Source organism: Streptopelia decaocto (assembly GCF_964273445.1).
Source record: "Streptopelia decaocto genome assembly, chromosome: 1".
Taxonomy (NCBI): Eukaryota; Metazoa; Chordata; class Aves; order Columbiformes; family Columbidae; genus Streptopelia; species Streptopelia decaocto.
Window position 1 is genome coordinate 87,269,327 of NC_138663.1, and position 12,452 is coordinate 87,281,778.

Sequence of the window (12,452 nt, forward strand, 5' to 3'; positions counted from 1 at the left end):
TGTTGTGCTTCCATCAGCTGTCACAGCAGGACTGTAGTCAGATAATATCATATTATTCAAAATGAAGGTGACTTCCTATGGTTCTTTTCCTATTTGGCAGCTTCTGCCTGTGTCATACTTTGGAATATCAGTCCCAGTCTCATTCTGCTAAAACACAAATTTAAGACCCTAATATTTAGATACCCCCTTGGACAAGGTACACAGTAAAGCTCTGGTTTGGTTGCTGCGGCTCAGAGCCAATATAGAGACAGTCCGCTTCCTTTGGTGGCCTCAGGCAGAGCACCCCAGGCAGCACTTTCCCCTGGGGAAACAACCTCTCAACCCTGCCCTGATCTACAGCTGCTGCTGCATCACTGCCACTCCTGTGCCTGGCCATGGCCCTGCTGATCTGGCCCTGGACTCATGGACTGATATCCAGGCTGTGTTTGGCTCTGCTCCCTGGCACAGCTCCTGTCTTCATGGTCCACAGGAGATGCTGGCCGCTGTTGGTGAGCTCAGCCCAACTCGAACCCTGAGCCGTGCACCATGGGTTGCAAGTGGGCTACGCCCATTGCTGTCCCTGTGCCAAGGACCATGGTCCCAACCCAGATACCCATTTCCTCCCCTCTGCCAGTTTACACTGCTCCCTGTTCCTTGCTAATCCCGCCATACGCATCCTTTCTCAAGATCTTAAGCAAGCACGAATTCACTCAATCAGAAACCCCCTCACATATTGGAAAAAGTAATAAAACGCACCTTGTATTCACCGTGCAGGAGCTAACCTCTCTTCAGTGATTTGCCTTCTGACTACTAAGCATTTTTTTAAATTTAATATAAATAAGTAGAAACGGTTATGCTGGCAGTGTTATCAATAATCAAGTTTCAAAATAAATTACAATCTATGTTTTCCACACACAAAATGTTTTGAAACATTTACTGTCTTGCTCGTTTACCACAACAATATAATTTTCAAACCGAGTCAATTCTCTACAGCTACTTTGCCGTTACCCATGATATAAAAAACAGAACTGTTGGAAACTTAATAATTTTCTTATTGAAGCAAAGCTATTTTTAAACATTTCGTGTAGGAAAGTGGGAGCTTGGCATGGCATGGACCTAATCCCAGCAGATTTAACCAGCAAAATGAATCAGGATAGCAGCACTTGGAAATCAGAGTACGTATAAAAATTCATAATCTTGCCATTAGGGACCTGTTCCAAAGCTCATGCGAATCAATTGTGGAAATCTTTACATAGCTTTCTCTGATCTTTATAGTCTTAAAAGCATTTTGGATGCAAATGCTCAATATTAAGGTGATTTCTTAAGAAAAAAACATAAATGCACTTTCATTTTAGAACACACATTTGAGAAGTCACTTTCCTATGCACAGACTGATGAAATTATTTTCTCCTGGTCTCTGAAAGGAGTCTAAACTGTCCATTGCATCTTACACAAAGTTAAATGACCTCTCAAAGATTCATTTTCTTATGCTCACAGTGTATTTTCAACTACACACTTCAATATGAAGGTGCATATAAATGGCTAAAGCAGTTAAGGGACATATATATAGTTATGTATGTTATATAAAACATACTCCAAAGAGCCCCCGAGTAAATTTTCCCAATGAGATGATAAAAATAAAGGTAAACTTTACTGGAATGGACACTGTCCCATAATACAGTATGTAGTAATTAACTCCAGCATTAGATGCAGCACCACTTACATTATGAGAGCTTAAAAGGCCTCAGAGTTTATTTTGTTTCAGAGCTACTGAGCTCTCACATGCCATTTTAGGGTGAATGCAGTAAAAAGTCCTAACTTTTAACCTTCAAATCACAAACAACAATCAAAATGCAGTTCGACTTTCCTCATTGGAAGGGCATGGCATGCATAAGTAAGAATAAAATATTCTGGTGGTATTGAAAAATCCCAATCTTCGCTGTTCTTTATATGATATGAGGGGGTTTAAATCAAATCAAATACCATTCTGTGGCATGCCACACTGCATCACTGTTCTCATGAAACATTCTTAATACAGATAAGTGGTTTTGTTTTTAAAGTTTTTTGTTTCATAATTTGCACCAATATTATTCCATATATATCGCTATACCTGGAATACATTTTATTTACAGCAGAAACAGCTACCACTCAGATATTCACAAATAAGCAGAAGCTTTCAAATGCTTTTATTAACTTTCTGTCTCCCTGTACAGTATTGGAAATGCATCACTATGGTATTCAAATGCTAATTGAACTAAAATAAGATAACCAGTGATTAAGGAAGATGATTCCTCTCCTCTGCCTACTATTCTTAAAATGCAAGGTTGGTATTTCTTCACTTGCTGCTACCCTGTGTGTCACTTTGAATTTCGGAAATATTTTCATCAAATGGTTTAACTTCATGTTCTAGTTTGAAAGGTGTTCAGAACAGAAATCTGTTTTTTCAATTACATTGTCTGTAAAGTCATGCTTTCATAAATAGTACAGGAGGAGCACCTGAAAATACAGTCTTGGGAAACAAGTTTAAAATATTGCTTAATAGAAGAAGTTTGTACTGAATTAGAAACAATCCCTACATGTAAAATAAGGAGTATTCTTCAGCACTGAGTCTCTTACTCAGTGCTCCAACACTCACATCAGTGACAGAACACAAATGCCTAATTTTGATTTAGGGTGGGGCAGAAGAAGAACAAGAAAGCTGAATTACTGAGTTGACCTAGGCTGTCTCTGCAGAAGCTCAGTCAGAGGTTAAAACATTGACAAGCAGTAGGATGTTACAGGCAAAATATATTTTTCAGGGAAACCGAGGTGGTTCAGGCAGGATAAGCAACGTTCAGGATCAGACCAAGAGATGAGGAGGTGTGAGATTTTTCAAGTTCTCCAAGAAGCCTCTATCAACACTATTCTTATGGCCTGTTAGGAACTGAAATCTAAGTTACTCTTAGATGTAAAAATGTTTGCATCTACATTGGCATCAGTGTGCTGGAGGGTTCCTTCCTAGGCTTTGTCTTGGAGTCTCCAAGCAGGTGTGTTGGCACATCAACATTGGTCCTCAAATCATTCCCCTTCTGATGGAACTGAGGATGAAGTTGCTCACCAGCGTGCTGTCATGTGTGTAATGTTTGTCCCATAGACTAGTGGCCTCCAGCAGTTTTGCACTTTGTGTGTGCACTGTGAATACTCAGGGTCAGTAAGTGGCATGACCTTCACTGCCAGGTGAAGAACTGATGTTGACCTCATCTGTGAACCACAATCAAACTTTGTTCCTTGTGTCTTCGCAACCTCGTCAGTTGGTGTAATCAGACCCAGCAGGGCCTTTGTTGGGCAGCAACTTCAATCACCTGACTCAGCAGCCAAGCGTGCTCACTGTTCCTGCTAAATTTTGGAAGGATGAAGTCTGGGCCTCTCTTCAGCAGAGGTGTGTGGTCACTGGTTTTAGAAACACAGATATGGGACTCTCAGGAGCACAGTACACTTCCATTATGGAGCTTGTGTGCCATGAACCTTAAACAAATCAAAGGCAAGACCAGAACCATGAGGACCCTGCCTGATGAATTTGCAACTGTGCAGATCAGTCCGTTGTGTTCTATGAGAAAGAAATGTTAGCCAGCACAAAGGCTGATGCAGCTGAGAGTGCGTGCTAGAAAGCACAAGGCAGTTCCGCTCCCAAGTTCTTGGAGGTCGCAATGTTGAGGTGAGTTATTCCAGATGATTAGACTAGATTTTTCCCAGTTTAAGACCAGGTATGCCAAAGCAAACTAATTTTAATTTTGCATTAATTAAAAATAATTATTATCAGTCACAGGAAAAGTAACTTCTATTTTAAACATCAGTTAACTCCAGTAATAGTTACTGCCTACAAAATTGCACTTGATTTCACCTTTTAGAGATTCAAATATAGCTTGGAAAACAACACTGAAGGGCTAAAATAAGAAACATTTATAGATATGCTATTTTTTTCCTGCTGAATTATACTCAAAACAAAAAAGCAGAATAAATTCCGGAGCAAATTATTTTAAATTTATCCAAACCAGATATTTTTCATCAATATCAGAATGAAAAATGGAAGTTAAGGGCAGAAAAAGTAAGGTGCTATAGGAGTCACAGTCACTCATCATTTTAAAACTAAACATATGCACATATGTTTACCAAGTCAGTGATCTCTTAGATTTCAGTAAAAAGGGAGTTTGTAGCTTGTTTCTGGAGAGAAGACTGAAAAGATGAATCCCAACGATCCACAGAATAAATAGTCTTATTATACTGAGTTATCAAATGTTTTATTCTAAAGCCCGTATCATGAATTTCTGAAGCCCAGCTCAAGAGTTTGAGCTTGTAGTGTTATACCAATATTATTATAGCCTATTTCACTTTGATATTTGCATGTCTACAGAATTTGGGTTGCAAATAGTACAAGAAAATACATATTTCAAAACAGCTGTTTCGGTTTAATTCTTGATGTGTCATGGAAATCCTTTTAATAGTGTCAGCTTTTTGTAAATAACTAATTAGTGGCCTCTACTCAAGATTCATGTGTCCTGTTATAATAAAGTCAAATTTGTGAAATAATAACAGAGGATTTGAATAGCATACTTGTGGGAATTTGTTACATAACTAGGGGGAAAAAAAAAAAAAAGCTATGTATCAATACTTACTTACCAAACTACAAGAAAAAAAAGTGTGATATGCACACCATAAGCAAAATCAATGTATCACAGCTTTACTTCCTTATTTTCCATTACATTTAAAAGTCAGCTACTAGAAAACAGCTGTAAGCAACAATCTTTAAGACAGTGAACTCACATTAATGAAATCAATGCAGACTAGGTACTTGCACAAAAAGTCTCTAGGAACAAGATTAACTTCACCTTCTGAAGGACTATGGGTAAAATGGGAAACATTTATACATTTTTAAATGGCCAAGATTTTACTGCTGGATCAAAGCAGCTGATGGGCAAATATTTTAGTTGAGCTTATGTTTCCATTGTAAGTTACATAACTTAGGCACTGGTGGGTTCTAATGGTTAAAATTTACCATCTCCATGTTGCCATTTTTCAAATAATCTCTCTATGTGCACATATGCATAACATATACAAAATTATTAGGACTACCTACTGTAAAAAAAGAAGCCAGCCTTTTAAAAAAGCCAGAGAAACAAGCCTCTAACAAAAGTCCTGAATCCAAGTAGGACATAGGAATATACCTGCATGATGCTGTTAATTCAAATGTTTTCATACTGTTCACCTCAAGATGCACCATGTCCATTTAACTTATCTTTAAATAAAGAGACTTAGGATTTTATTGTGCTATGTAATAAGCACTTCTCCAGTAATTTCTTCTCTTTGGAACTATAACTATGCACTTCACTTCTTAGGTATTAATGAAACACAGTGATTCATGACATGAATGGCCTATACAGACTGCAGGAAGAGAAGCCAATCACCTTTACCTGAAGTGGGAGACTTGCAACGCTCTAGCTCCAGGGAAACTGGACTGTCACTGAGTTCAGTCAGGCCTGAAAAAATGGAGTTAGAAAGTTAAGTTACAATCTAACAGGGCATGCTTCAACTTTCTTGGTTGGTGATATTCTGCGCTTTAAAGTCAATTTGGAGAAAGGAACAGTGTGGAAGGCAGGGGAAATATCTATTTCAGATAACTGGAGTTATCAGGCTGTCAGTACAGAGATTTAGGTCTGCTTTGAAAAAAAAAATAAAATAAAACCGCAGATTTGTTTTCTGAGTGCCTCAGTGTAGACAAAGTGTGACTGTGTCTAATGTGCAAAACCAGGTAAATATAGTTTAAAATTTAAGTGTCTGTGATATGAATCAAACTCATTCATTCCTGTCAAAACTGATGTGGAAACAACTCCGTGCTTTCAACTGCTGCAGAATGCAGGGAGGAAACCTTAAAACAAGGTGAGAGGAGAGGGAAGGGAAAAAAAAAAGACAGCACTGGTGAAAGAAGAAAGTGAATACAAAAATATCACTACTACTATGCACTATTAGGAACTTTTATATTAATTCACACAAGATAGCTAATTTTAAGATACACAGAGGAAATGATAATGCTGTCTGAATATAACACAGAATTTTGAATATTTGTGAGGAATTCATTTGTAGCAGTCTACCATGGAAGGCAGCAACAAGTAATCTTAGTTTATACTGCTTGAGCTTGGGCTTGTTTCTGTAATCAAACTAAGATCCATCTCTTGCACAGGTTGCTTGTGCAAGTTTAAATATGCCTTTTTGTATACTATGGAAGTCTGAGCTCGTGCTATCCTTTGCCATGGTATCCTGGGGTGCATTAGGAAGGGGGCCAGCATGTTGAGGGAGGTTTATTCTCCCCCTCTACTCTGCCCTGGTGAGGCCACATCTGGAGCACTGCATGCAGTTCTGGGCTCCACAGCTTAAGAAGGACAAGGAATTACTGGAGGGAGTCCAGTGGCGGGCTACAAAGATTATTTGGGGCCTAGAGCACCTTTCTTATGAAGAGAGACTGAGAGAGCTGGGTTTGTTCAGCCTGGAGAAGAGAAGGCTGAGAGGGGATCTCATCAATGCTTATCAATATCTCAAGGGTGGATGTCAAGAAGATGGGACCAGACTCCTTTCAGTGGTGCCCAGCAATAGGATGAGGGGCAATGGGCACACACTGAAGCACAGGAGGTTCCATCTGAACATGAGGAAAAACTTCTTTACATTGGGGGTGCCAGATCCCTGGAACAGGCTGCCCAGAGATGTTGTGGAGTCTCCTTCTCTTTAGCGGGTGGGTTGGACTAGATGATCTCCAGAGGTCCCTTCCAATCCAACCATTTTGTCATTCTGTGAACTGGACAAATGCCCTTTTTACGTATCTCATGGTGTCCTGCGGCCCCTATCAGTATCAGTAACATATTCCTATGTTATAGGGAGTTTTGACACTTCATGGTATAGCCTACTTGGGACTCCAAACAGCCCAACAAGCCACCACAGCACTCAGGTCACAGAGCCTGGTGAAAATCAACCCACTTTCAGAAGTGCATTACTGTCCTACTGATACTGTGTTTATACACGCCCTGAGTATGCTGTCTCCTGGAAGTCAAACATCCTATCAGGACCTTTCCAAACGCTTTAATCTGGAACCATGCCTCCTGCAACATGACATGTTTTAATTTTTATGGCTTCTAGACCCTCAGGCTCAGAGACCCTTATCTCTAAAATTCAAATAGATACTTGTTTTAAAATAAATCTGCTGCCACTTGGTCACCAGTACTGTTCAGATAAAACACAGGAAATATTAAAATGTTTCTTTTGCAAATGCAGTATGTGAGTTATTAAAATTTTAACACTATGGTTATGATGTTGAGATTAATTAAATTCTTCTAAACCTTGTAGAGTTATTATTCGTGATAGTTACAATGTCAAATGCCAGGTCAGATTTTGCTTCTATTCTATTTAGAATTTTGAGTTCACAGAAACAATATTACAGCTAAATATACATTATGGTGCCACTGACTTAAGCAGGAAATGCACCAAATCACACCACTGTTCTGAAAACCCAAGAGAAAACCACAAGTTCTTTATGTTTGACAAGAGTTTGACAAGTAAAGATTAAGTTCACGTTATTGTACTTAAAAACAGTGAACAAGTTAACTTCTCTATAAATCTAGACCTGTTGTCAAGCCACTATTGCCTCTAACAATATCTACCAAAAATGCTTTAAAAAAAAAACAAACCTGCAATAATTCCCCATCTTTAAGAATAAGTGTTACAATGTGCCTGGCTCAGGGGCACTGGCTTAATCTTGGATGTTTAGATTTGCTTAAGCACTGGCATTTGCAGATTTTCTCCTGCTATAAATTTTTCTTTGCTTAGAAATATTATAATGAGTTCTTCTCATTGTCCATCCATGTCTCCTAAGTCCCTTTTAGTCTTATTAAGTTATCGATCCTAAAGATGTTATATGACAATGAATTGCACAATCATCATTCACTGAAAGGAATAAACACACATTTGTCAATTTTTTGTATGTTACTTTTGATTCCATTAAATATCGTCTTTTGTTTCCCTTTGAGATAAGAAAGTGAGCTCTCAAGCTTTTCTTTGTGCTACTGCTTATTTTCTACTGTCATTTCGTTTTAAAGGAAACCAACCTAAATATTTTCAAAAATTTAGCATGTATAAGTATTTCCATGCAACTTAGCTTCCGTTGAATCTTCGAGAGGCTACAACAGCTACTGAAGCTAGATTCCAAAAGTATTTTCACTTTTCACTTTGAAGTTCAGTAGGCCCGGTCTGTGTCCCGAGATATTTTAGGTATGTTTAGCCAAAAAAATACACCAGAAAATATTGAGTCCAGGTAGAGCAAGAAGAACATAGCAGCAAAACTGGAGGCAAATAACTGAGATTGGCAATGTAAAACACCACCTTTGAGAAGGTATTTTCATTAACAATATAAAGAAATAGGCTTTGATTTGAACACATCACAAACGTGAAAATAGTGCAAGATGTAAATATATCACATCAGTCATTAAAGCACTTTTAAAGACATATCCCATGGATACTTTTCAAAGTTAACTGTGATTCCGGTTTCCTTTTTATTAAAGCATCAAAAGATGTACTGTCTAGCATGGAGTAACAAGTTTCATGAACTCATAATTTCAAATTATTTTTGAAATTTAAAATTTCCATCTCTATGATTAAATGATTTAGACTGATCATCTACATAAAGCACACAAAGCTATGACATCTTTGCTTATAAATAAATTATCATAAATATTTGCTAGCCAATAAGTAAGCCCAGTGTTATCTTCACACTGAATTATCACATTATGTTCCCTTTATGTTTAAATATGATGCATTATTTGGAAATGACAGTTAGTTCAGAATATAGCTGTGGACTTAAAACTCAACCTATATTAGCTTCTACTGTGTTGCCAGGTGTGATTTAAAGTATCAATTAGTGATATGTAATGACTCATAACACACAGTTTTCGTCGTCCAGCTGTCAGATCAAGGCTACTTTTGCTCACACCCTCTCAAGGGACTGGCATGAAGGTCGAAAAAGGAGTTTTCACTGAAAAGTCTTCATTCTGAAAATTATTTTCCCATGGATCAATATCCTTTGAACTTGCAGACTTTTTGGATGCTTCATAAAGACTCATGTATTTTCTTGTTTTACCAACAGATGGTACGAATTTCTAGTAGGAAATGCAAATTGAATTTTCAAGTTGGTATTTTTATATTCTACTGCAAATTCTCTCTCTAGATGCAGTAAATGTACTTGTTTTAGTATTTGAATATATGTTATCTACCAATAGGTAATAACATGTACAACTTGATTTCAGTTGAAGAAAAAAGAAAAACATGAGCAAACAACAACATAGTTCTGCCCTGCTGCAGAGAGAGTTTATTTTATTTGGCTTGGCACATACTCTTACTACAAAAGAAGGTGGCTGCCAGCAGATGTTAGAGCAAATGGAACAGGTCATCAACACCAGAAAGCTACCGCCAGTTCTCCACTTAGCCCTCATCTTAGCCTCTTATTTTCCTCAGATTACTTACCCCAATAGGACAATTATGTCTCTCCCATTAGGTATGCCTAGAATGGGTTACGTTTCTGATTTCTTCACTTCTTGCTTGTCAATTCCCACTTTCACCTCCCAAACCAGAGAACATGCTGTCTTAATGCTCTACGTCCACTCTAGAAGTTTTTGAGTCTGGTTTGCATGTGCATACATTACTCTTATCAAGGCCTCTATAGATTTATTGGCTAAATTTCAAAACAATTTTTTCACCACTGTGCTTTGTATATTGGATGCCCTTGGACATTGTTGATTATGTCTTTCCTTTGGCAAACCTTGTGTCTCCAAAATATTGCTTATTTTCCCTGGTTTATGGTTGGTTGGTTTGTTTTTTTCCCCTCTCCAGACTGAAACATGAATGCTACCTTTACCTCTCTGTCCCAATATTTCAGGAGGTTCTCTCCTATAAACAGAGAAATAAATATCTATTCCACACCCCCTAATGGTTCATAAATACACATCTCTAACTTGGATTCCTTCCATCCTTTTCTAAAATGTACTCACAAGTGTACAGACATGAACTTAACATTGCCAAGATGAACTCTATTTTTATGTCTATTATTTTTTGTCTTCTCTCTTGGCTACTTCAACACAGCTAACAGCATCACTGTCTTCCCTGAGACTGTCATCCATAATATTGGTTTCATCTTTGGAACATCATATTTTAATGCTCAGATTCAGGCTGATACTAAACTAGAGTGTTTCTTCCTGCAAATCACCTCCAAACTGACCAACAAAAGTCTAAGCCTCTTGCTGATTGATAATCTCTTCTTTGGCTTCAGTGCCTGAAAGTCTCATTCTCTCAAACTGATTCTTGTGAAATTATCTTCCTGGTTCATTACTTAATTGAATCAACTCCTGATATGTCTTCCCATTAACTTCCATTTTCACTTATATAACCCTCCAACCTTTAGCCATAATGCTTATGTTATCACATGACAGCTTCTGCTTTGCCTTAATAATATCAACTTCAACTGCACCATTTCAAAAAATAATTGATTTTTCTTTTTCCATCATCATCCCTTACAAGAAGAGATAAACTTGTAAGCAGAATCCTAAATCCATTCTCAATACTCCTCTTAAAACTCACATCTCAGATAAGACATATAACAAATCATAACTTCAGAATGACTTAGTAAGATATTTTAAAGCCTATGACACATTCTTGCCCTGCTCTTCATCTTCTTGTCTGGTGTATCTTTCATATCATACAGTACACACTCCTGTATAAGCATAGAATGGCAAAAGTAACAACCAAATAATTTTCGAGGAAAGAAATGAAACTGTTAATGATCTTGCAGAACAGTCAGACTTGTACTCTTCTGTTACGGTATATACAGAAAGATTTTGTGGACTTCTCTGATTTCGGGTTGATACATTTTCAGCTGTGAAAAAAATCTACAGTCTGTGTTTGTCATTTTGAATGAAAATACTGGTCATTTTTTATCTTAAAATTTATTAATTTTTTAGTGGGGGAAATCTCCCAAGCCTTTTACTGCTGCCTGTCCCTCAGATTCTCTGTTACAGACTTGAAATTAGCAAGACCAAACTAATGAACTTTAAGATACTGTACACCAAATCTTTTTACAGTTTGCTGGATTTGTAAAGGGACTAGTCATTTAGCTAAACAGGCCACTTTTCGTCAAGTATTATGAAATAAAACCATAGAAATCAGTTGTTGAGTAATCAGTCTAGAGAGACAGAATAGAATTTCTTGTGCGACTGTATAAATGTATTTCAGTAGCTACACAAGTCTCTATTTACGTGACATGATAAACCAACTGCCACCTCTTTCTTTATTCGGCCTATACTGAGTAATTAATGTAAAATTGCCTATCCAGTTGTTCTGTGAAAACTGCTTTAAAAAGAGATGAATAAGAGGCATCCTGGAGACCTAATTACATATAAGCACTGCAGTTAATTAAGATACATACTGCTCATCTGTTGAACAATCATTTTTGCAAAATTAATTATAGCTTTGTTCATCATATTCTGCAGCAGATGAATACTAATATATAAATTGCATATCAGTATAATTCAAAATTTAAAGATATTAAACCCATCAATTTCCATAGCTCTCTTTGATGTATGTATTTTTATACCCACTTTACATTCCACATTAAAGATCAGAGGCATGGGATGCTTCCCCAAAGCCAGATATTCAACTACCAAACCAAGATTAAAATTTTAAATTTCACAGCACCCAATCCAGTTGGTACTCTTTTAAGCCACATTGCTGTTCTGGAAATAGGGAAAAATTAATTAATAACTACAAACAGGCAGTGCCATTGCAAAACAAGAAATGCTTCATATAAGTAGATGTACACTGAAATAAATATTAAACCAAAGAAAGACACTGTCATCAAGAATGTAACATTGTTGAAAAATCATTACTAAGGCCCCATCTGCCCCATATGAGTCACTGAGGTTTTCTCATTGACTCTTTCGGAAGAAGAAAACAGATCGGAAATATCTATATAATAAAGCTATTTGTCAAAATTAAGCATGGTTGACATCACAATATGTAATAAGTTTGCATGCATGCTGAATGTGTTTTAAAAAACACATTACAAAGCAGAAACACATGGGTTTAAGTCAGGCATAGTCCAATCACAATAAAGCTATTTGCCTAACCTTTATAGAACTTACTCTGATAGGAAGTACGGATCCGTTTCGTTAAATCTGGATAAAAGTTAGACAGGCCACGCATGCAAAAGTTGTCTTTGGAACATGCCAGTACACCAGCATCAGCAGCAGGCAGAGGAAAGAGAGAAAAAACAGTCTAAAGTGAAAGGAAGTGGTATCATAACCAGCATCTAGAACAGCCAAGGTGAAGAAATTTCAGCAGATGCTTACCTTCCAATTGGGAGATATAACAAGAAAAATAATCAAAAGCATAAAGAATGTGGGATGGAT

General features: G+C 37.3%; 1 protein-coding gene across 2 annotated transcripts in view; it reads right to left on the bottom strand.

The window, feature by feature from the left end:
* The window catches only part of STXBP5L (syntaxin binding protein 5L), a gene marked incomplete at both ends in the record, with an annotated part of 197,798 nt that overhangs the window by 37,832 nt on the left and 147,514 nt on the right, over positions 1-12,452 (bottom strand). The window contains 2 exons of one of the 2 annotated variants that reach the window (XM_082043567.1): positions 5,427-5,492; positions 12,186-12,257. In XM_082043567.1, the coding sequence (XP_081899693.1) occupies positions 5,427-5,492; positions 12,186-12,257 (138 nt within the window). The remainder of the gene's footprint in view (positions 1-5,426; positions 5,493-12,185; positions 12,258-12,452) is intronic. The other variant, XM_082043568.1, reaches the window with a different exon arrangement.